Source organism: Onychostruthus taczanowskii, unplaced genomic scaffold (genome assembly GCF_017590055.1).
Source record: "Onychostruthus taczanowskii isolate IOZ18803 unplaced genomic scaffold, ASM1759005v1 scaffold76, whole genome shotgun sequence".
Taxonomy (NCBI): domain Eukaryota; kingdom Metazoa; phylum Chordata; class Aves; order Passeriformes; family Passeridae; genus Onychostruthus; species Onychostruthus taczanowskii.
The window spans coordinates 1711007-1736216 of NW_024505450.1; the positions used below are offsets into that span (position 1 = coordinate 1711007).

General features: G+C 40.3%; 1 protein-coding gene across 1 annotated transcript in view; it reads right to left on the reverse strand.

Annotated features, from left to right (window-relative positions):
• The window catches only part of SYT9 (synaptotagmin 9), a 60793-nt gene extending 36225 nt beyond the window's left edge, over window positions 1–24568 (reverse strand). Inside the window, exon 1 of the mRNA XM_041423265.1 lies at window positions 24421–24568. Coding sequence (XP_041279199.1) covers window positions 24421–24568 — 148 coding nt within the window. The remainder of the gene's footprint in view (window positions 1–24420) is intronic.
• Window positions 24569–25210: the final 642 nt, after the last annotated feature.

Consider the following 25210-nt stretch of genomic DNA (forward strand, 5'->3'; position numbering starts at 1 on the left):
TGAGTGTGGACCAACGAACTTAAATGAGATCACTGTCAGGGCTTCACATGGTAGTAACATTCTCCATGCTCTGAAAATGTATTTGTAGCTGGGTCTCACTGGTATTTGAGGCTGTTATTAGCTTTTAGTGATTTTTTTTTTATTCCCTGGTTGTGTGTTCTACATCTTCTAGGTAGGCTTTAGGGTATGTAAAGCTCTTGTGTTGGTTAAGAAACTGTTCTAATCCTCTGAGTGGCTTGTATGTCTTTTTATTCCTGAAAAGTGTTACAAATTCCAGTTTATCAGTGTGTGCTTTCTCTTCGTCTGCTTTGCTACAGTTACAAATTTGTTAAATGTTTTTTCCAGGTATTGTTTAACATTAACTAAATCTCATAATTCTAATCCTAGGGCTTCACCAAGGTACTTGTCAATTAGTTTAAATCTACATAAATTTCACAGTACAATTTCAAGATGAAATCAGAATTACTAAATGGCCATACAATATATTCACAATAACAAGCGCAAAAACAGTAAGAGATTTGTTTGCGCAGAGTATTTTCCTAGCAGGAATCACTGTGATACAACTCAAAACTGACATAAGATTGAAATAACAGTTTATTGATAAGGTCAGAAAACTAATGCTTTAAGCAAAAAAACCAAACTAAAAACACCAAAACAAACAAAACCTAAAGCAAATTGCTCATGGATATTAAATAACAACAAAAAAGTACTCAAAACATAGTAAATTACACCTTTTTTTGTTTTGCAAAAATAAAGTTTTGCTCATTAAGGTGAAAAGTTATGTAAGCAGAATGTCCTGTTGTAATTCAGATAAGGTCTTTTGATAGTCGATAGGTCTTAGATAGTTGATTAATTACAATTGAAATTGCATGTGAACTTGTTCTAAGAAGAATTTATTACTGTTTGCACAGCAGATCTCTAATATATTTAGTCTGAATTAATGTGAATATCTTTGACAATTTAGCTGACACATAATACTGTGCTACAGTTTGCAAGTGACAAAAAAGCCTTCACTAATCAGACAGCTGGCTGCATGAGCAGTGAATTTTAAAGACAGAGTTGAGAGGAGTCGTATGTCCAAGGGCTTGCATTTTTCCCTGCCATCCTGCAGACAAGGAATGATGCTGTTCCTCTGGTGGAAATGAAAGCTTCTGCTCCACAAGTGACATGGACACAAAGTGCAGCAGAAAAAAGAATTTTTCATGTCTGCATATACATGGCTGCAGTAAGAGTTTCACAGGTTCCCATGCCTCATTCTTGGTTCTTTTTGCTTATTATTGATTTCTCTTTCAATACACCCTTCACACAACAGATAAAATGTGTAAAATTACTGTATACCTGTGGTTTTCTAATGCTGAGTGTAAAAAATTATAAACTGGGGAAAAAAAAACCATAAATTAAAATATAACAGAAGAGAAGACAGCAGTTCTAAAGATACCATACCAGATTTTCAAGTCCTCTGTGTATGGAGATGGCTTTAATGGCTCTATTTTACCCTGTTAGGAAGAGTCATGGAGTGTGATACATCTGCAGGACAGGAAAGGAACACAAAATCTTCTAAAAGCCATTCGGCATTCAAGGCATACTTGTGTCTTACTAAAAGGGGAAGCTGGTGCTATTACTAGTGGGAAAGCAATTTTGGGAGTAGACACTCACACTGCAAATTCCTGTGACCATCAGGCCTGTGAGATCCTTCACAGTGAGCAGTTGTGTTTTGTAGGACTAAAGTTCCTGGGACTTTTTCTGCTTCCTCTTTGCATGCCTTAAATCACAGAATCAGATTATTTATTCCAAGAAAACAATTAATATGATACACTTTGACTTTTGTTTTTCTTGCAGGATCCTTCACAAAGTGAGCAAGTGTTCACTTGTTTTGCAAGTGTTTATCCTGGATATTTTTACGGTATGCAAAATAGAAGTTCATGCAGTAATTGAAGAATTTAACTTCTCATCCAGTTGAGCAAAATGACTAGTCACTTTTGGCAAATACTGTATGCTCCCTCATTAGCAGAATGAAAGGTTTTAATAGCAAAATGAATGATGAAGAATGAATAAAGAATAACCTAAGAGAAATTTTCCAGTAGAATTTTTTTTGGACAAATTGCGTGTGTTAAAAATTATGAAACCGTTAAGATTTGTGAATATTTTAATGACTAAGCCATCCGAGCACACATTAATCTTGAATATTATGACCCTATGAATAATAATGAAGAGAAATTGCCATTTCTTTCTGCAGAATATAGCCAGCAGCAGGAAGTCCCCAGGTTGTGGAAGAGCAAACAGCTCATTTGAACCACGCCAAAAAGCTCCAAGTTCCATTATAGTCCTTGAAAGCCCAGTAAGCTGCAATAACAGTAAAGTGTTTTAGAGTGCTAAAGGAAATGACAGAGCAGCATTTCATTTCCCATTTGTATGAAACTGTGCAGTAATATTCTCCCAAAGTGCTCAAAACAACAGCTAGGGAGATCATAAAATCATGGGATGGTTTGGGTTGGGAGGGACCTTAAAGATCATCTCATTCCAACCCCTCTGCTATGGGCAGGGCCACCTTCCAAAATCTGGGAAATTAAACTAACGCAAAGGATTGGGAGATGTGGACAGAGCACTAAAGAGCATGAAGGGCTGTTTGAGTTTCAGCAAAATTTGGGTTTCACATTAGAACCTAAAGGCTAAATATATACACACAAATCTACAATGTGATTAATATGATTAACAGATACTTTCACAGAGACAAATGGTTAATTGGAGTTGTGTTGCTCATGTAGTTCTAGACAAAATCTGTATTTTTCTTTCAAACTTCCAATCTTTTTCTTCTAGAAGCACTGAGTTTAACATAGCAGTGATCTCTACTTCTCTATAATCTCATTAAGGCTAGTGGAAACCCTTAGCCTTTCTGATTTTGAATAACTTAAAATATCAAAAAAATACCTACTTTTTGAACCTTTCTTAATTTGTTGGTGTATTTTGGTTTTGGTTTTTTTAACATAAATATGTAAGAAATAAGACAGCATTACTTTCCTGGACAATTTACATAGAGTAGAAGTACAAGCTTCTCTTTAAAGTCAGATTGCTTGCAATGGAAACAAGGTCAATTATTTCATTAGCTTCCTTTTCAGAATCAACGACTCTAAGCCTACATTATGGCAGTCTGGCACTTCACAGTGGTTCAATATTTACAGTACTTGCTTTACATTTAAGGGAGAGCCAAAATTCATTTGCTTTCTCTATACTGGCAGATCACAAAAAGGTTGTCACAAGTGTTGAAACCTCACAAGGCACTTCAAGAAAGTTGCCTGCATAGACTGAGATGGATAAAGAGGAAATTCATCGCTTGTTACCCTCACAAATCACTAACATCTTAAGCTGATTAAATAGCCTGATTTTTCTTTTAGGAGAAGGTTGCTGGCACAAAGTGAAATAAAGACAGCCTTGAAAGCATTTATCTTTCTCAGATGAGGAGCCAGATGAACTGCAACATTCAGATTGACTTCTTTTAAAAAGCATTTCAGCCACAGCTAATGTATTCTGTGTATGCTCTTTGTAAACTTAGGCTTCCCAATTTATAAAAGGCAGATTTTTGTGCTGATCCATAAGTATTATGGTGTGATGAAAGCCCTACTGGCAGGGATATCTACTACTAGAAAAGTAATGAATTAATAATTTACCATCAAATCATGTCTACTATGAATTCACTGTTAGGAAAAAAAATAGGGAATATATATTTTCTTCCATTCATACTCCATTACTAGACAGCAAAAGAAATAGCTTAAGACTTTCAGACTTATGAGAGAGTAATTCTGGAAGTCATAAAATCATAGAATCATTTGGCTTGGAAAAGATCCTTAAGATCAAGTCCAAATGTCTTGTCTGTCAACAGCACTGTCTAAGAGAAAACTGCAGAACAGATATGAAAACAGAGAAAACCAAGAGAAATTTAAAGTGAAACATCTTAGGAATGCAGCAGCTAAAGAACAGAACTGAGAAACAGATTTGATAATGCTCTCATTCAGACTGCTCTTCTGCTTTTTCATTCCTAGACATGGATTATTTTAAAGCTGAGATGCTCTTGGAAGCCTTCCTAATTTTGGCAAATCTGAATAAAGAAAAGAACTTCAACTTGCTTATTTTTGCAAAGCATATACTAAAGAATGTATGCTTTGAGTAAGATTTGAATATATCTGGATTGCTGTTTTCTTGGGTTTAATTGTACAGCCATGCAAGACATTTTATTTAAAAGCAATCTGTAAAAAGAACAAGTAGCAACAACTCTTGTAAATGGAACAATTTCTTATGAACTGAATCATTTCATGTTGTATTTAGTTGTGAATATAAAATTGAAATTGGCCAGCTTGAGGGGTTTTTCTTCTTGTATTTCTCACTCCACAGTGGGCAGGAAGCATCCAATTCTACAGCTTTCTCAGGGAACAGCAAACTGAAGGTACTGTAGTTCACCGAGGGATGAATTCAGGGCTTTACTCTCTACAGCTCCTGATTTAAGCACTTTGATTGAGCTGTGATAGATTAAAAAGAGGGGAAAAAAATCAAGATGATAATAAATCATCATGCACTTCAGCATCAGTCAAGCAATGGTGGGATTGGTACTCTCCAACATAAGTGCCAGAGTTCATGGATGGGATGCAAAACTGCTGTCAGTGACTCGGGAAGATTAGTGTATTAATGTGCCCTTAAATTCCCTAAGTGTATTAATATGCCCTTACACTCCCTGAGTCAAAGTGGGCACCTACACCTGGAGAAACATGGCCCTGCCACACAGCCGAAGGGGCACACTCAACAAATCCCTTACTGTGAGAAGGGCAGGTGCTGCTGAGAACCCACTGCCTTCACAAGGAACACAAACCTTTAGGAGACAGGTGGGGGACAAGGGACAAAGATGAGACTTGGTATAACCCTACATGCTGTCAACCCTGATCCCTTGGTACCTTCCTGTAAACAACACCCACAGCTTTGTACCCACAGAATAATGAAAATGAAATGCCACAGAACAGTATCAGTAACTAGTTCTTTAAGGCAAGAAATTCTGGCAACCATCAAGATGAAGATAATTCAGCATTTATTAAAAACAGCTTATTTTTGCCCTTCTGCCTCTATGTAAAACCAGGTATTTTCCAACCAATGCAGTCCTGAAGAATCGCCTGCTGTCCTAGAAGTTAATTTATTTTTCATTCATCTTGACATAAAGGCCAAGATAGCAACGCTTCAGCATTTCAGTGTTTTAAGGCTGATAGTAACTTCACCAAACACATTAGCCTTGCATCTCTCTGGGGGTTTCAAAAGCTGCAAAGGGGCCTTGTGGTGGACTTTACACCTAATAAAAGCAGCAGGTGTTTTTATTTTAGATATTTAAAATCACTCTGAGCCACAACTCAAGAAACCTCTGAACACCAGAGACTAAGGCCAGAGAAAGGATCAGAAGCTCTTATGCTCATACAAAAAGTAATTTATAGCAATGGCTGCATGTTGAACTCTATTGAAGGGTATCAACCACTTCAAAGAAGTGTGTTAATTTGATGCATGTAAAAATATCCAGCAACTAAAATATGAATGGTTAATATCTTAAAACTCCCCTGAAGGTTTTCATCTATTTCCCTCTATGACAATGAACAGGCACACTTCATACACTCCATTTTTCCAGCACTGCAGATGGATCCACACCCATTTTCTCTGGTTTGTGTGTTCAGAGGTTTCTCCTTCTGTTCTTCTCCCTCTCTCCATCCCTCCCCTCTGACATACACACTCACACAAGACCAAGTCTAAGATACATAGCATGGGTGGAAAGATAAGATTCTGACATATGTATTAAATACATATAAAATGACCACTGACATAAGCTTAATAAATGATATTTATTAATATAAGCCTGTAGGGCTTTAGTAGTGTAACAGCTTACTAATGTTGAGTAGGATAGATGTGTGTGGCTGGAGCCACCGTTCCTTGCTCTGTTTTGATGGAGCTGTAAGGAGCTGAGAGAGAAAGCCAAATGCAGGTTTCCCTCCTTGACCTTACAGGGCTGAGTCACCCTCCCTGGAGGTGTTTAAAAGGTGTCCAGACATGGCACCTCTGCACTCAGGGCCAGGCTCAGTGGTGGAATTCCCAGGGCTGGGTTAAGAGTTGGACTCAATGATCCTAAAGGGGCTTTTCCACCCTTAAAAAATTCTATGCTGTGATGAAATGAAGATGTCATCAGTCATCAGTGAGCTTAGAATTACAAAGCTAAAACTTCTAAGCACCTATGAGACCCTGATTTCAGGAATCATTTAATTGCTCTTCATGAGTGATTAAGAAAAAGAGTTGAGACTTTCTTGTCCAAGTCTCCAGACCACCTCTCTGATGCACAGTTACTTCTTTAATGTCCATCAATTTACAATATTGGCCTCCTGGATTATGACATGAAGGTCCATTAAAAATCTTTTTCTCCAATGATTTCAATTATCATACAAATAGGAGAAGATACGAAAATTTGTATTTTTAATAGGAAAGATGTAATTTATAATGTTTTAAAGAGCAATTTGCATGCTATTTTTTTCAGTCTTTATTTAAGTTTAGTGACTTCTGCTATATATCTGAGACATAACTGACAGCCTTCTGTCCTAATTTAAATCAATCAATCTGCCATTGCTAAGAGGGTGAGTAAATTTTTTTTTTAATCAAGATTTACTCATGAAAGCTGTGAGAAAGCATTAAAATGTGTCTGGATAGATACAGTTGAAACCACTGTGAGTAAATCTCTATCTGTAGAATGTTAATGGAATGTAAACAGCGCAGAAATGTGCTCAGAAACCCTAGTGGATATTTGAAGAATTGTTTGTTTTTCTATTCACAATACCAAGTAGACCATAGAACAAAGCTGTTAAATTATCTCAGTGATTAAACTGTTAATCACTGAGTAGCTTTTCCCTTTATAATTCTCAAAGTTACTTTAAATGTCTTTTTAGAAAAAAGAAAACCAAGATGCAGCACAGTTCTCAAGGTGAGCCTTTGTAGAACAGTTTGAAAAGTTAAAAATGGAACCTGGATCTTCTCACTCCTCACTGTGAGTCTAGCAGCTTTCCAGCTCCTTCTAGAGAAGTGTGATGCAACTGAAGAGAAGGGAAGCAGGGAGTTTGACAAGCATTGCTTAGCACACAAGCAAGGTACTGACCACCAGACAGCTGGGACAGCTTTTGCAAATAAGCCAGTTAAAAATTAGTTAATTAAATAACTGAGTCCTGAGATAGCTGTCATTTCTCCAAATGCACCTGCTTTCAGCAGGCACACAGCCAACACGTGAAGGACTGAGAGGATGAACAGATTTTGGAGAAGGAAAGTGATACAGCCAGCTGAAAAGCCACGTCACCAACCCTGCAGAGGAAAAAAACTCATGCTGAGCATCAGTTCTTAGGTTGTAAAACAGAAGGATTTCTTTTTTTTTTTTTTCCAGAGTAGATTCTAGGAAGACTGAAATACCATGAATCACTGATATCACTGAATCATGAAGACTGAAATATCATGAATAGAATGGTTTGGGTTGGAAGGGAACTTAAAAAATCATCTACTTCCAAACCATCTGCCTAGAGCAGGGACACTTTCCAAAAGACCAGGTTGCTCAGAGCTCCATCCAACCTGGCCTGGGACACTTCCAGGGATGAGTCACCCACAACTTCTCTGGACCTCACCACCCTCACAGCAAAGAATTTTTTCCTAATATCTGATCTAGACTTACCCTCTTTCAGTGTGAAGCCATTTCCCTTTGTCCTGTCACCACAGGCCCTTGTAAAAAGTCCCTCTCCCTCTTTCTTGTGGGCTCCCTTCAGGTACTGGAAGGCCACATTTAGGTCATCTTCTCTTTTCTGGGCTGAACAAACCAAATTTTCACAGCTTTTCCTTATAGGAGAGATGCTCCATCTCCCTAATCATCCTGTTGGCCTTTCTCTGGTTCATGTCCTTCTTGTGCAACTACAATCCAAATCAGTTACAATCAACAACTGTAATAAAAAAACCTGAAATAGAGATTTTGATAAATGTAGCAATTCTGGAAGATCTAAGCAGAAAATACAAGGAATGGTATTTATGTACAATCTTTAATGATTCCTACAGTAAAGATTTGTAGTTGTCTTCTATGCCCCAAGTGATGCACCCCATTTTCTTGTGGAATATGAATTGTAATGGTACATGCAATTGCTACCAAAGTTAATAGCCTCTTTCAAGTTGGAATTCTGCAGATTTCAATCTTGCTGAGCTTTCTTCTGAAGCAAACTCTGCAGCATTTCTTTTATAATCTTTTATTATCAAAAGACCATTTTACATATTACATAAGAACCTTAATCTGATAATTAATTGAATGGAGAATAGCAAAATAATTAACTGGATGAAAAGTAAGATCTAAACTAGTTTGAATATCCTGGAAATCAGTTCATGGTATTTAGGCTTGTTTTTATCAATTTGCAAGAGTTGAAAAAAAAATTTCCTTTTTTCATCCAGTATTCTGATAAAAGATATTTTTAATGTTTTAGACATACAATTATTGCCACTATTTGTCAAATCCAGACTCTTGGAGATATTTTGTGCTGCATGAAGTAGAAGCTACATTCTCCACTAGAAAATGTATTCAACTGGATTTGCATTTTCTTTAATTAAGTTAATTTAGCTCGATCTGTATCTTACCTCTTAAAATTATTTTCTCCAGAAAAAAATTAGAACAGCTAGTTTCTTAACATGAGGGACTGAAGAGTATCCTCTGCTTTAGCAAGGATAGCAATGAAATTTCTGATTAGGTCTTCCTTGACCAACCCATTGCCACATGAAAAGAGCAGGTGCCCCCATCCTAAACCTGAGAACAAGACCTGTCCTCCCGCATCCAGCCCCTGGATGACAGCAGGAGACAATGCAGCTCTTCATTCCTGGGGAGGAAAATTTTGCAGATTCCTGTTGTTGATCTGTGAGAAGGGCTTCATTCCTTTTTTTTTTTTTTTTTTTTCTTTTTTTTTTTTTTTTTCTGTCCTAGACTGTTTCCCTGTTTCTTGGCAAAGCACTTCGTTTTATTGAGGTTTCTAGACAGTCCATGCTAATTCTGGAGCCTTGGCTGTTTAAACAGAAGATATTGCCAGGATAAACTGGCAGAGGAATTCATGTGAGCCATTCAGTGCTGCTTCTACCTTGTGACCCAGAGGATGTGGAGCAAATACATTCCTTTAAAGAACTCCTGCCTAGTTCCATATGCAGAAGGAATTGCTCTGTCTTACAGACAGCACAAGAACTTGTTAACTTTGATCCTGGTGTGCAGAGAATCCAGCTCTTCTTGCTGTGTCCCACAGTTTGGCAATGGAGATTGACTTGTCATGCCTTTATACACAAGTTCCTGTCCCTGAAGCGAGGGCAATTTCAAGTGCAGGAGGACCATGAGTTTGGAACATGGACGATATTAAAGTCTCCGTAATTTTCTACTCTGAGGAAAAGTCCCTCACCACAAAGGTCCCCTTACTTTGAGTTGTGTTTTTGTAAGCAATTAACTCACCATTTTTGAGAACCAAACAACAAACCAGCAATGTGCTGTGTGCCTCAGAGTAAATACAGTATAGCAATTATGGTTAATTGCATATGAGATTCTCAATGAGACTGGGGATGAAACAAGGGTGACAAGCAATTTACCAGGCTGCACTTTCAGTGCCAAAATCAATTTCAACATTCCAAATCCTGTAAACATTAATAGCAAACTATGTGTCATTGTGTATCTTTGACTGATGTCCAGCATGTACTGTCTGCATGTGTCTAGCTGTGGGGAAGATGCAGTAACAGCTCCCTTAAAAGACAGTCTACAGGCACATATATAAAGAGGGAGACCAAAATATCTGTACATAAAAATACATGCATGTACAGATATTGCTGCTGCTGCTGCCAGTGGCTCCAGAGTGTTTAGGCCAGCCTCTGGATGTCATTGATAGCATAAATACAGAGGAATAATTAATTAATTTCTAAGCAATGCAGAATGAGGCTGAGTATGAGGCTGAATTCATAGCACCGAGCTCATTATTCAGTTTGGCTCACTATTGGATGATAGTACCAGGGGATTACAAATCCCTCTGGGGGTTATTCTGCAGTGAAATACCACCAGTTGCACAGTATCCTACTTCAAAAACAGAATTTCAAATGTGCTACCTTCACTCAAGCAATAAACAAGAAAGAGAAGATAAACAACCTCAGCAGAGAAATGATAATCACGGGGTATGGCACAGTTTTTTTAAGATGAGTTCAATTATAATCAGCGATACACTTTTCACATGATGCACGCACCAGGCTCTCCAGGTGGATGCACACAAACAAATGGGATGTAGAGAAGGGACCATGAGCAGACTCATGGCTGCTCTTCCTCGGGCCTGTTCCAAGGGGAGAACCACTGCTCTCCTCATCTCCCTCCCAGAATTACAAGGAGTGTAAAGGAGATGGTGCCAGCCCCTTGTTCCTAAAAACCAGAGCACCACTGCTGTGGGATACTTAGGAGAAGTGGAAACACTGAGCTTTCATGTCTTCTCTCCTCCTCCAAGACTTGCTCAGTTGGATTGCTCTCAAATCTGGGGTTTTCCTTGGCTTTGAAGAACTTAAAAAGTTCTGCTACTTCTAAGGGAAAAACGAACACAATGGATGGTAAATTTATAGCCACAGTTTTTTCATCTTCTGCTCTCTAAAAATAGTAATGGGGGTTCTCATTTCTCCAGAGACAGCTACACCCCACTTTTCTTGCTAGCTGGAATACACTGATGGGATTTGCTAACTTTTGAGCCACTTCAGTGGAATGATTTTAGGATAATTTTTGAGAACTTGGCACTTTTTTCTTTGTCATTCAACACAGGTAGATAAGGCACTCACCAGTATCTATTTCTTATCCTGGTTCCACATGGCCCCTCAAAATAAATAAAGAAATGCGGTTGAAAGAAGAAAATAAAATAATTTGTCTGATAATTTGATTGTATTAGGGAAAAAAATACCTAAAACTGAATTACATGAACAGTACATTAAATATTTTCTTTAGACTCAGGTGCTTGTACATATCTTTTTCTCAGGAAGTCCTTGTGATTCTATGTCCTTAAAATCAAAACAATTCCCACCATTGGGCTGACTCAGATGACAGTAGGAAAAAATGAATAATTTTTTGAATGCGATTAAATGTGAATGTTAAGAAAATAGAAAACTTTTTACTTGTAAGCATGATATTACATTCATTAAGAAAAAAACTGACAGAAAAGAAGAAAGGAAAAGGACCAAGCACTTCCAAAAACTGCATGTTCCAAAACTCCAGACTTGTGGAAGTTGTGCTGTTAGTGGGTTGTTGAGTAGAGTTACCCATTGTAATTTCTCTAGAGGATGTTCATGTAAGACGTGGGTAATTAATTCTTAAAGTTTCCTAAACATGAGTACAACATACTTTGAGGCATACTGAAATGAATAAATAAATAGATATCCTTAAGAATAAGTAAATAGAGCCAGTAAAAAGACACTCTTTAATCCCAAATGTGAATGGGACACAAACTGGAAATGGGGCATATGTCCCTCTCCAAGAAAAATACGTTTTATTCTGCATTTCTGCTACAATAATGTGAACAGGATTACCATGACCACATTCCTTTCAGTTTCAGTCTCAAATGGTGTCACACCAATATGTGCATTTGCTAGGCCATGAAAGCAAACACTCAAAACTCTGAAATTATGCTGAAAATGGGGCAGTAAACAGCAAAATGCTGGGATATGCAAAAGATTACCTAAAGATACCCTGTTAAAGCTGTTGCTGTGTCAGATACGGGCTGAAGTGAGTGGCATGATTTGAGTCTGAGAATGGAAATCCAAGCTTACAAAAAGGTATCATGAATAAATTCCATAGCTAAACATATGAAATCCAGCATAGAAATAGAACTTTTGAAATACTCCTCATGCTTTTATTTGTCCTATTTGAATGTGTATTCCACAAAATCACTGCCTCTCAATTATGGCCTCCTTGCTGATAACAGAGGCATATTTCTATTTGCTAACCCACACAGGAGGAAAATGTATTCTGTTTATTATTTATAAGAGTAAAGTGCTGAGAGGCTCCAGCAAAGCCCAGGCTCTTATTTGGTGTTTGCTATGAAAATAGAGTGAGCCATATTCAGGCTGGCTACTTTCCACCTAAATCCTTGGGCCCACAGTTTTCTCTTGGCTGCTTTTTAGGCCTTTTTCTGCTCAATGCTTTACTGACATCACACTTGAGACATGCCCTGCTTTCTCTGCTGATTACAGACAGGGCATTAGATGGAATTTTTACTGCATAACACTACTGAAAAACCAGCTGAAAGGGTAGGGAAAACCAGCACTGACAGATTTCTACAAGATCGCATCTGAAGTGCACAATTCAAAAAAACAGCCTTGTTTTTAACAGTCCCCAACTAGTAATCTATGGCAGCCAACTAAAGCATGACTCCTGTCTCTAAAAAACATCCCTGAGTCAAACACATTTGTACTAACAGATTTTTGGGTAATATTTGATTGGCAGGATTTACAGCCAGGCACCTCCTGTTCTGTTTTGTGTGTCCACAGTCCTCCTCAGTCCTTCCATTACCTTGAACCAAGTGCGTCAGCATCGTTCCCTCCATTCAACTGCTGAGTCAGGAAATACTCTGTCAAAGCTTGCTTTTTCCCCTTATTTTTTTCCAGAGGTTAACAGGCAAAAGAAAAATCAACATTTGGGTTTTTGAAAAGAGCAGTATTAATATTTACCTCAGGATGACCTCGGGATTTAGGATCTATTTGCTGTCATTTACTGAGAACAGTACTTCTTGAACGCTGCAGAAGGGGAACTTCCCTGCTCATCAAGGCTGGTTATGCAACACTTCTGTATCTAATGTTTTTTCTATTCCTGTCCTAATAAAACTATTTTTATTTATTAGCAACATCTGCAAATTTAACAACCACGGCACGTGCTATACTACGCACAAGGAATCCAAGATATTATGTGAATACCCACTGTGAGGTGATGTTTCTTTTAACGTCAATTGCAATTATTAGTTGCCAACTATGTTTCAAACCACCAGGACTGCCACAAAAGAGAAAGGATTGCTCTTCTTTTACAGCTTGGGAAGTTTTATACTGCTGGAGTCCAAGGACTTGCATATTTCTCAGATGCAGCTGGCTGTTCTTGCTGTCATGCAATCCACTACACTCCTTTACTGATTGCTTTATCACATCCAGTTTGCCCACATATCTTTGAGATAGCATTTTAAGACACTAATTTCTCAGCTTTCTGATATGATTTTCTTGGTGAGAAAATAAAAAGGGGTTTTCACCAGCCTTGATGCAGCAGTGAAGACTTGAGAAAGGAAAAGAGAAGAGGATGGAGGGACTGCACAGTTTCTTTGTCTCTCCATCTCCTGAACAGCATATGCCATAGCAGATACTATCAACAGGGCTGGGAAGAAGAAGCAGACAATGGAGAAAGAAAAGCAAAGGGAAGAGAGCCGTTAAATTTACCCTTGGCAAAAACAGCTCACAGAGGTAGCAAGACCATCCTGAGAAGAAATCCAGTGTGGGAGAAAATTTGGGATGCTGCTCAAGAGAACAGGACCTGGTGAAATAAAAGGCAGTACTGATTTGGGGTTTTGAATTCCCTAATTCCCCTCCTCCCTGGCTCTCATGATTTTGAATGAAACATTAATACTGCTTCAGATGCTTCTTCCCTCCAAGGCCAATCAGCTGCTCGGCAGGGCGTGAAGCGGTTGCTCATTTGATCAGCTAATGAGGGAGTGGAAGGACAGAGCTGATTCCGAGGCTTTTCCAGCACTGCTGAAGCTCACATTTGTCTTGACACACAGGGAATGACCTGAAGAGCCTCTTTTCACTTTGGAAGAAGAAGAGTGGCGTGCTAATTCCGCGTAAACAACCCCGAGTTGTCAGAAGGGATAATTTTTCACAATACGGCCGTAAACATCCAGTTTTGAGGCTGGAGTAGACACCTCGTCCTGCTTAGTACCATGGCAACAACTACCACTGTAAATCTTCCACACAGAGAGGGGTGCAGAAAAAAGGGAGGTAAAACCGCCAAATGACCAAAAAATGTTACATCCCAAGCCTTCCTTTTTAACACAATTACTGTTTCATCTCTCAGTGCGCTGAGCCTTTAGGATAAGAAGTGAAACCTGAGACTGAATTTTGGATGTTCCTGAGGGTGAAAAAATGCTTCCCCCTAATCTAGGAAGGAAAAAAAAAGTTGAAGGAGCTGAAGATGCTGCTGGTCCTGTTGCTATTAAGGTCTGTTCTGGTTTACAGCTCCCAAGAAAAGGATAAAAAAAAGGAAGAAAAATCCATCAAAGGAAGAAAGAGCAGTTTTTGTTCACAGTGCTGGGTCTGACTTGTAACACTACAGAAGGACCTATAGAGTAATCACCATCCAATCATTCTGGCAAACCTATACCTGTGCACTGCTATTTTGGGAACTGCTTTCAGCTATTTTATCATCACTGGCTCCTAGCAGCAGCAGGAAAGAAATCATCTTGACTAGTCAATTTGCTCTTTATAACACAATGGCAACAGAACAAGAGACAGGTACAGAACGAATAAGGTAGGCAGGAACAAGACATTAACTTGAGAATGAGAGCAGATATAAAAATGTTACACCTTCTGCAGCTAAGAGAAGCTGGCAGCAACAGTGGTGCTGCTGCACAGGGAAGAGTCAAGGTGACAGCTTTTCCAGAATACGGGAAGCCACAATGGCCAAGCCTTCTCTTTCCTTATTAGCCACAGACCAAATGTCAGCATCAAATCCTGATTTCTCAGGCTGGCTTAAAAAGCTACTGAACCCACAAAAATCCCACCACTCAGCAAACAAATCTGTGAAAGCACACCAAGACAAAGAATTTGGACAGGTTCGCTTTGTCTTTTTTTTTTTTTTTTCCTACATAAAACTCCACAAAGAAGCTCAAAAAGTTTCAAAAACCTGGACAAAAAAAGGGCAAGTTTGTGAAACACCCCTGAACTTGGAACAAAGAAAAGAAATGGAAAAAACTGGGCCAGCCCCTCACCTTCTGTTTACCTGCTAAACCTAATTTCTCACCTCTGCTTTTTTTTTTTTTTAACTCATTAGTCATCTTTAATGTTTGCCAACTTAAAATGAAAACAAAAAGGAAGAAAAGTTTACATTAGACTTTTGTTATCATGGATGCCTTGTGGCATCTGGAGAAATAGTATCCTTTCTTGGTGGCATGATCTACTGCAGGAGAGAGCACAATCACAGAAGAAAACAAAATTTGAGCAACTGGTTTAGATTTGTGTCTTGTATTACCCCAAGTAAATTGGTATAGCTTAAAAAAAAATAGAATTGTACTTTTAAGAGAATTTTCTCTTTAGGGCTTTACATATTTTTGAAGCAATACCAGCTCTGTTTTCTCTTATATTTAGCTGCTAATGGACCTAAAATCTCTTTAGAGCAGGTAATGCCACTGTTACACATATCCTACATCAGCCCTACTAGAGGGAAGAGGAGAGCACTCAGTGAGAACAACTCAATACCTGCTGCATTTCCCTGCAGCCAGGCTCAGGAAACTCTCTTTTCCTTACTGCTGTGCAGAGAGAACTTAGCATAATGAACACTTGAGATCAGCCTATTCAGGGTAGGCTTCCCAAAAAGAGAGGGAATAACTCAGCATTAATCTTATCCATTTCACTTCTCTAGGGGGAAAAAAATAAACTCCTCTTTCAAATGGGTAAAACATCTGCTACAAATGGAAGCAGAAGATCATAAGAATGTTGGTCTCATTGATCATTTTCTAATTTGCATTGTACATTCCTTACTGTAATAGTGGGATAATTTGTACAGAATTACAAGTTGCAATTATTTATAAAATTGGATAGATGTGAGAAACAGCTTTTGGAATGTCCTAATCTGTACTCATGAAACCATGAACTCCATAGCCATGAACCTCCTGCAAAAAACAAAAGAAGCAGAAAGTTTTAAAAGGGAGCTCTAAAGGAATTTTATACAGCTGCAGGCAGATGCCCAGTGAGACAAGAAAGGTGTAAGACAGGTCAAACTTTATGTACTGACTGATCACAAAGCTACTGAGACTCTCACTGCATTCTGAAATTTCACTCAGTGTGAGAAGCAAACAAACTATATTGCTGAAGTCAAACAACTAAAACAGAGATGAATAAAAGAGATTAAAAATAGGGCAGTAAATAAAATGAGAAACGGAGTGGGAACACCCCAAGGGGCAAACACATGGAACACTGGTGTATACACACATGTAATTTAGAAAAGGGATGGAGAAACCAGACACAAAGTAACCTGGATGAGAATGATGAAGACTGGTTTACCAGAAGAAATTTTCAAAGTTAAATATTAACTGGTTTGTATACACACAGGAGAGGTCCATCATAGCTGGAAAGGAAATATTTAGGGATTTTCACAGTCTGTAAGATAGAATTAGGGTATTCCAAACAAACTCCCTGATGGACATCTAACGAACTGAAGAAACTTATATCCAAGGGAAGTCAGCAAGGCTTTCTTTTTGAATGCATGAAACTCAACAAGAACAAAAGGAAAGTGAGAAAGTATCCTGGCAGGAATTATCCTATTTCAAATCCTCATTATTCTTACTTTAAAAAGAAATTTGGAAGGTTTTTGAAAAAGCCCTTTGAAAGTTTTAACTCCAAAATCATTAGTGCCTGACTTTTTTTTGTTAGCATGGTGGATTTACAGCAATAATCTGGAAGTTTTTTCTGACAGGTTATAGACTCTTCCAACATTTAGCTTTGGTAGACACACATCAGCTGTAAATTGGCTTAAAACATACAGACACATACATGCCAGTTTTGACTGCATCTCCTGCGTTTCTGAATTCCAGCTAACCTTGGGAGGTGCACAGGATCAAATCCTGCAGTGTACATGTCAGCCAAAGGAAGCCAAACTGATCTCACTTGGCTAGTGAATGCCTAAATCCAAAAAAAGAGAGAAGCTGAACATCTTGAGCAGCTTAAGCCACACAATACCCAGTGCGACTACAATAGCAAATGTAAGAAATGTGCAAACCACCACCTGTTATGAACAACACTTTATTTCTGTACTCTCCAAATAAATAGATCAAGTACTGTCTACTTAACAATACTACAAAAGCATGCAAAAAAGATTGATCTTGTAAAACGATGAACTTTAGGAATTGCAGTTGCAACTGACAGCATCTGTAATTAATTATTCTAAATTTTTATCCCTTGGACTAAAATTTTGCTAGCAATATGAAAGAGACATAAAGCTTTAGGTCAAAATAATCTCTCTTTATCTCTTTGGTCTAAATAAAGACACAGAAGAGCTTAAATGAATGACAAAATATAGCAAAAAATGTACAGTGCAATGTTCTTAAGTACAGCTTTGCACTACATCAACAATGATCATTATTTTCAGTGGGGGAAGAGCTAAACCCTAGAAATGTGGTTTTAAACAAAAATACATAAATTGCAGCTTGTGCTCAGCCTCTACATATTTCACATCAAAGCTGGTAGAGAGCTGCACAGCCTCGAGACTGAGTTTAAGCAGATCTGCTGTTATGACAGCAATAATTTTGGACTTACATTTCTAGGTCTCTGAATTGTCAGTGTAATTAAACTCACACAAATTAGTTTGGAAAGGAATTTTCCAGAAAGCTATCTGGGGCAACATGTGGCTGATCATTTGTACTTGGGTCATTAATGTGTGGATCACAAATACCTAACAATTTAGTATTCTACCGTAATAAAATAATAAAAATGTCATTATTGTAACACAAGTTCATGGGTTTTTTAGGAATCAATAACCCATAAATCTGTTACAATAGCATCTCTGCTTAAGCAATCGGAGCTTTTGGTGACAAATGTAAACTGTGGCCTGCACAAAGATTATGGGCAACTCTAAGGAAAGCATAATTAGAAAATCATTTCCCCTCTCCCTCCATCTAGGAGAAACATGCAAACCCCATTGAAACAGGAGGTGTGACAAATGCAGTGATCAAGATTTAGTGGCAAAACCAGTTTGTATGTACAAGGGCTAAATTAACCTATTGCTCTTCATCAGCAAAACTGGCACTTAGCACAGGAATTCAGGTGCAAGACAGACTGTATGCTATCTAGGCATCCTAATTTTCCAAAGTCATTACTCTTCAGGCTGTTTTCAGTGATAATATCTTTGTTATTCACAGCTGAAAATAAGCTGTTTTCCTTCATGTTCCCTGCACACTTGGAAGAGACTTGCATAAACTGTGTGGCTGCAGAGATAACTGATTCCTGATTCAGTTAGCATGTTATTCCAACTTGTAGTGTTACTTCACAAATGGGCTTGCAATGACTTCAGGAAATAAGTATTATTTTTATACACATGTAATATATGAGTAAACACATTTTTATATATGCGTCGTATATGAGTAAACATTTTTATATATGTGTCACATTTGAGTAAACACATTTTTTTTCTGTTAAATACAAAGAGGTGTAGTTGGCATCAGTCTATTTAACACAGTCTTACACATTGTTGTAGTTTCAGGGTATAAGGCAGACCGTAAACAGCAAACATTTGGTGAAATCCCCATATAAGTGAGGACTAAAACCAAAACGGAAATGGAAGCCCCTACTTTCCACAACTGTACTGAATCTGGATGCAGAGGCCAAGAAGGGCTGGAAGCCACCTTCCTTTTGCCTTTTTCTCACAGACTTGAAACATTTCTGCTCCCTACAGTGTGCAGGAGCAGCCATGGGACAGCAGTGGAGCGAGGTTGGGTCACAGGGACTACAGAAAACCTCCTCATGTTTGGCTTCTCCAGTTAAAGTGCAGCTGCTCTGCATGTCTGGAAAATAGAAAGTGATCTCAGTAGAGCAGGGCTCTTTCATATCTGAAGAGTATTTAACATGACTGTGTTCCAGCCTGATCAAAGCGCGGTTTTATCATGAGGAAAATCTTTGTAGTCGTCCTTTTCTCTGGTTCTGAAGAGTAAGTCATAACTTAAACACCTACAATTCTTTAGGTTAGCTGCAAAAGAACAAAAATGCATTCCAGGAAAATGTAACATGCTGTTATAATAAATTCAGACCTTTACTTTTATTTAAATTGATTTACCTTAATTATAGTTTCAAGTCATTATTAAGCACACAGGTAGTCCCTTTACTTTGAACATGATTTGCTCTTTTCTACAATTTGTTTCAAAATTTAGCTATCTGTTTAAAACATATTTCCAAGGAGAAAAACAATATTAAACTTCTCCAGTATGACAGGAAAGTCTCTGAGAGCCTCTGTGTTTAGAGGGAATTAAACTAGCAGAGAATTTTAGAATTCAAGCAACAGGAAGTAATTGTTTTTACCTTCTTCAAGCTTGTTCTGACTTTTCAAAAGAGAAACTGAATACCTATTTTTAGTCTTAAATACATAACATCGTTGTAGTTTTTTCAACTCTTGAAAGAGCACTTTGGTTCTCAAAACCCAAAGGAACTTGGGCCTCACACATGTTCATTCATTTGACCTCAAGAGAGGAAATATGATTTACACTTGTCCTCTGTCCTATAAAGTCTTGCACTAGCAGGACACATTGAATACTATCAGGAAAAGAAAATTTTAAAATATGGAGAGCATCAGCTCACACTGAGGAAAATAAAATTAAAAAACATACTGGAAGTTATTTCACCCACTCAAGCGTTTTTCATGTCTTTAAAACTTGCAAATGCTTTTTGAATTTATCTAGATAAATCTAGATATACTTAGTATCTTGACGAAACTCTGCAGCCTGGTATGCTCCTGGAAAATTTGGGGGTTGAGATGGAAATAAATCAGGAAGTAATTTAAGGTATAAAAATTTTAAAATACCTTTTTAAGGAAATAAAGTACTTTCTGAAGACAGGTTTTGTTTTTAAACTCAGTTCTGAATTAAAGGGAAACTTTCTGAGGTATGATTTAATTGCAAGTATTAGCTTTCTAGGGAATGAGCAGTCTAGGGGAACTGGAAAACCTGGGCTCTCACATTCCACCAGAGGGCTGGGAGGCCACGGTTATGCCTCTTTGGCTTTCTGTTTCTTTGTGCTTTTCTCTGTCCTGGAGCTGAAAGTAGACATTAAAAAGTGAAGTACTGATTCATAAAATGCTTAAATTCTACTGCAAGACCATAATTGCAATTTCTCATACATTTTGTCTCCAATATCCATCCCATTTCTACTCCTAGATTTTTTAATTTCTTGACTGTCAACTATCTTTACCTCCATCGAGTACTGAAATCTGGCTTTCTGTCACTGTGAAATATTGACCTCATACTTATGACCTGTAAAACATTTCCACCATCGCTATGCCCACAATATTAATCATTTATTCTGTTTTAGCACCTATTAGTCAATTTTAAAGAACACAATTAAGAATATTATAAGACCTTGATGGCTCATCCTCAAGATGTGCAACCCAAAGCAACAGAAAACTTTACTTTTTATTTACATTTATATAATTTTTCCACTACAAAAGTAATGAAAAATTCCATATGATTAGTAGCCTGGCCTTTTGTTAGAACCCTTATTTCACAAACATCTCTTTTGTCCTAATTCTTCTTTTAATGGTCAGCCTTTCATGATTTTATTGTTGTTGTTTTGGTTTACTGTATTTTTCTTTTTTACACACTGAAGGACTTCTTCTCATTGCTGCTCTACAATATTTGCTTTATCATGTATCACGGGGTGATATTCCATGATCTTGAGTGGTTGTCTTCAAATGCCCACATGACAAACATTGTTTTTACTCAAATATCTCTGAGAGATCCATCTGACTCTCCTTTATGAATGTATTACATACCAGATGTGTTCAGACTCTGCAATTTACCCTCATAAAGCCCTTCAATGATACAGAAATATTATTGACATTTTACGATGGAACAGAAAACAAGTCAGCTTATTAAGGTATCTAAATGCCTAAGGATGCCTTTTGGGGATTTTCAAGGTTGCTCTGACATATAACTCTTATTGAACTAATTGAAGATTTTTCACTAAATGCATAATTTGCATTTTTAGTTTTCTGAAAAGCTTTAAAATCTGACTCAGTCGTGTCACCCTTGAAATCCAGTGGACCAGAATGTTAAACCCAGCCCTCATTAGCCCTTAAACTCGTGCTCGAAGCATGTGCAGCACTCCCCAAAACAGGGGAAAACAGCTGAAATATACTGAAAAACCGAAAAATAAAGGTGTGGCACACACCACAAGCATCCAGTCCCCTCCTGGCCTGAGTCACACAGCCAAGTGCATCAGATGTCAGGCAGGAGAGGAGTGGATCTCCAGGGATCTGGCTGCTCCGTGCTGGGGCTGAGGGGCGCCGGGAGGCTGAGCTTGGACACAGATGCTGGCACCAGGCTCAGCAGCCCCTCAGCTCCCTCCCTCCCTCCCCCAGTTAGGGCTGGGTTTTTCCAACAACTCCTGACAGGGGACAGAGCCAACATCCATGAGTGGCTTCAGCCAAAGGTGCTGCATACCCACCAGGGATTTGGGCCAGTGTCCACTTCATTTCAGAAACACTTTTCAAAGCATGTCCCTATGGTTGTGTTCGAGGGTCCCAGGACGAGGGAAGAGATGAGAATCTTGATTCCATGTTTCAGAAGGCTTATTTATTATATTATGATATTATATTATATTAAAATGCTACACTAAAACTACACTAAAAAGGATAGAGAGAAAAGATCCAACAGAAAGCTGGAAAGGAAAAAGAATGATAACAAAATCTTGTGACTGCACACAGCTTCGACACAGGTGGCTGTGATTGATCATCGAGTGAAAACAACTCACATGGACCAATGAAAGATAAACAATGTTGGTAAACAATGTCCAGACCACATTCCACAGCCATCAGATAGTTAATGTTTGCATTTCTTTTCTGAGGCTTCTCAGCTAGAATAGGAGAAAAATCCTAGCAAAGGATTTTCTTAAAAATATCATGGTGACATGTCCCCATGCACTAATCCCGTACAATGCCTACTCAAGCACCTCATCAGATACTTAATCATGCACTTTTCTCCACTCTGATGCTGCAGATCTTTTTAGATTGCTGGTTTGGGTGGCCTAAGAGCCAGTTGTTCATTTTGACTCAAGCACATCACCTTCACACAAGGGGCAGGAAGCCGGAGCAAGGACAGCTTCATCATCTGCCCAGCTCCGGTAAGGAGACGCTGTCCTTCAGCACCACCTTCCTCCACATCCCTACTCAGGCCTCTAGCGGCTGGAAAGGGAATGGATCAGCTGGCAGGGCTTTTTAAGGCTATTTTGCCCTTGTTAAGTCAATGAAACTCACTACACACAGCAAGCTGGGTTTGGTCAGTGTTGTTTACTGCCCTTTCACTGTGACTATTGCTTCATTTTGGAAGTCATGTGCACTGCCTTCTTACAGCCCACAGCACCACAACTAGGGACCAGCCAAACAAGCCACATGGACAGCCATACTGGGGTAAGAAACACATTTTAATCAAAGAAATGTGAGATAATTAGGTAAATGAACAAATTCCTGACACGACCACCTCACAGAACTATTTACCAAGCCAGGGTTTATGGGTAACATGTTGCCTGCTAGACCCTCTGAGACTGGCTGCAGCTGCAAAAAATAAAAACGTTCAGATTGAGGCCAATGGGAAGATGCTGCCTGCAGCATAATTGCTCAGGGCTGTTGCACATTGGCTGGCGAAGGTTAGGGACTGCTGCTCTGTGTAATCGAGCAGGTTCCCAACAACACCAGAAGGCTGTTGTGTAATATGAGTTCAAGAAAAACAGGTAGAAATAAACACACTTTTTTTTTTTAATTTTCCATCTTTAGGTAGAGGTGATAAATTTTTACTGAGCACACCATGTTTTAAAATCACTCTCAAACAGATGCCAGGTATTCCTTTTGCCTGGGGCTGATTAAAAAAAAAAAAAGCAGGTAGCTTCTGAAAGAAATCTGAAAAGCTGTTATCCAAGTGGCGGAGGTTAAAGTCTCCACATGCATTTCAAGTAGTTTTGTATCCAAAGCCAGCACTGATTTAAGCAGACGGCTTTGGAATCATGACCTGATATACGAATACATGACTGATCCTATAGTAAATGAAAATTACAGAAAATCACAGGTGTCTGTCCTAAAATTACTGCTTATATGAACAAAGTAATTAAATCTGCCTATATGAACCAAACAATTAAATTTGCCTACTTTTAAAGAAACCCTATCAAACATAGCATGAATCACTCCAATTTGAATATTTTAAGTAGTGAAAAGCCAGAATGGCTGCAAATAGCTTTGGATGCAAGCAAACTGAATGATGGAAAATTCCTTATTCATTTATTGTGACAGCACATCTTTTTCCTCCCTTGAGTATTTTTTTATTTAGTTTTACTTGTTTTCTCCAGGCCTCCAGCATATCCAAGGATTTGTCAGGAAGTTGCACTCTGAGTGTTACTTCAGGCTATTAAATTACAGAAAAGAGTGTCATTAGACTGCCCTGTGCTAAATAGACTGATTTATTTCAGAGAATAACGAAGCAATGAATACTGTGCTGTGATGACTTGCTGATCTAACAGCAAGGCTTCCCAGTACTGCAAACGTTTATCAACTTCTGTCTTAACTCACTAAATTTCTCCCCATACTGAGCAACCTCAACTTGATGATGTAAAAATAAATATAATAAGCTCCTACTCTAAACTGCAATTTGCCCTTCCCTTGCATCCAGAGACAAATCCTCAATCTTTCCTGGTTTTGTGCAGCTAGAGCTCAGCTTCCTTACGAGAAAGCTTCCTTAAGTTAAAGTTTTTAAGTAAGAGTGTTATGCCACGATGTGGAAGCCATAACCCTGACAAACACCCAGATCCCAACCCAGTGTCCATCCTGTCAGACCTACATCCCCACATCTCCTACAGACACGCCGGGAACACTCCTGTTAGCTTACGGCACACGGAACCGGGCACTTGCGTTACACCGCCCTCCGCTTAAACCGAGCAGCGAAGCGCCTGGCCGCTTCGCCCCGAGCGCCGGGCAGCCGGGGGAGCGGCGGGGCAGCCCCGGGCCGCCGGCCCTGCAGCCCTGGCGCCGGCCAGGGCGGCTCCGACCCGCTCCGGGCGGCAGCGCCCGCGCGAAGTTGCGCGCCCGCCCCCCGCGCTGCCGCACCCGCCGCGGGCTCGGGGAGCGCTGCGGGCTCGGGCTCGCATCTCCCCCAGCGCCGGGCGCTAAAACCGAGCCTGGCGGCACCGAGCTCGCACCGGCGTCCTCCCCCGGCCGGGCCGGGCAAACCCGCCCGGCTCTGGAGCATCCCCCCGCCGCCTCCTTCCCCGCGCGGCCGCCCGCTGCCGGCAGGCCTCTCCCCGCGGCTCCCGGCCGCCCGGGGATGCTCGGGGGAGCTCGCCCTCCTCCCGCAGCCGGGGCCGGAGGGAGGCCGCCGGTGCCCGCGCCCCCGAGGTCGGCGGCCGTACCTGAGTCGCTGAGGCGGGGCCGGGCTCTGTCCCGCAGGTAGTAGATGAAATCCCGGCAGTTCTCGTTCTCCACCGCCCCGACGGAGCACAGCTCGGCCAGGAGCTGCAGCGCTTTCTGGCAGATCTCGTCCTCCCTGTCGCCGGGCATCGCCCCGCAGCATCCTCGGGAGCGGAGCGGAGCCCTGCGGTCAGGCGCCGCGCCGCTGCCCGCCGCCCGCCTGCGGCCGCCGCGCCCGCGCCCCTCTCCGCCCCGGGGGCAGGACCGGCCCGCGGCCCGAGCGCACACGCTCCGCGCGGGAAACTTCAGAGGCGGCGCCGGGGCTGGCGGAGCGCGGAGCTCGGCGCGGGCCCTGACGGACAGCGCCCCGTCCCCCGCCTCCCCATGGCCGGCAGGCCCGGCCCTCCGCCGGCTCGTCCCGGGCCGGGCGCCCTTGCGCCTCGGTGCCCGCCGCTGCTCTGGAGCGAGCCCTGACGGGCTGCGAGCGCCTCGCTATCCGGAACGCGCGCCCTCGCAGTCGGGAGGGGAAAGTGTTAGGGATGTTCCCCGGGCGGAACGGCGATCTTCATTCAGAGGATTCATAGTGACGGGCTAAAAAGAGTTAAAGCACGGCTGAGAAAGCTCAGGCACCTGAGACCCAGCCATAGCCGGAGGGGAGGGCAGGAGAGCCTTCGCGGAGGAGGAGGGGGCTGAGGAGATGTCTGCCATTAGGCATGTTTATCCTGACAAGTGGGAGATTCGTAAGGTGCTGCTTCGCTTTCTGGGTTTGTAGGCTGGGAGGCTGGTGGGTGT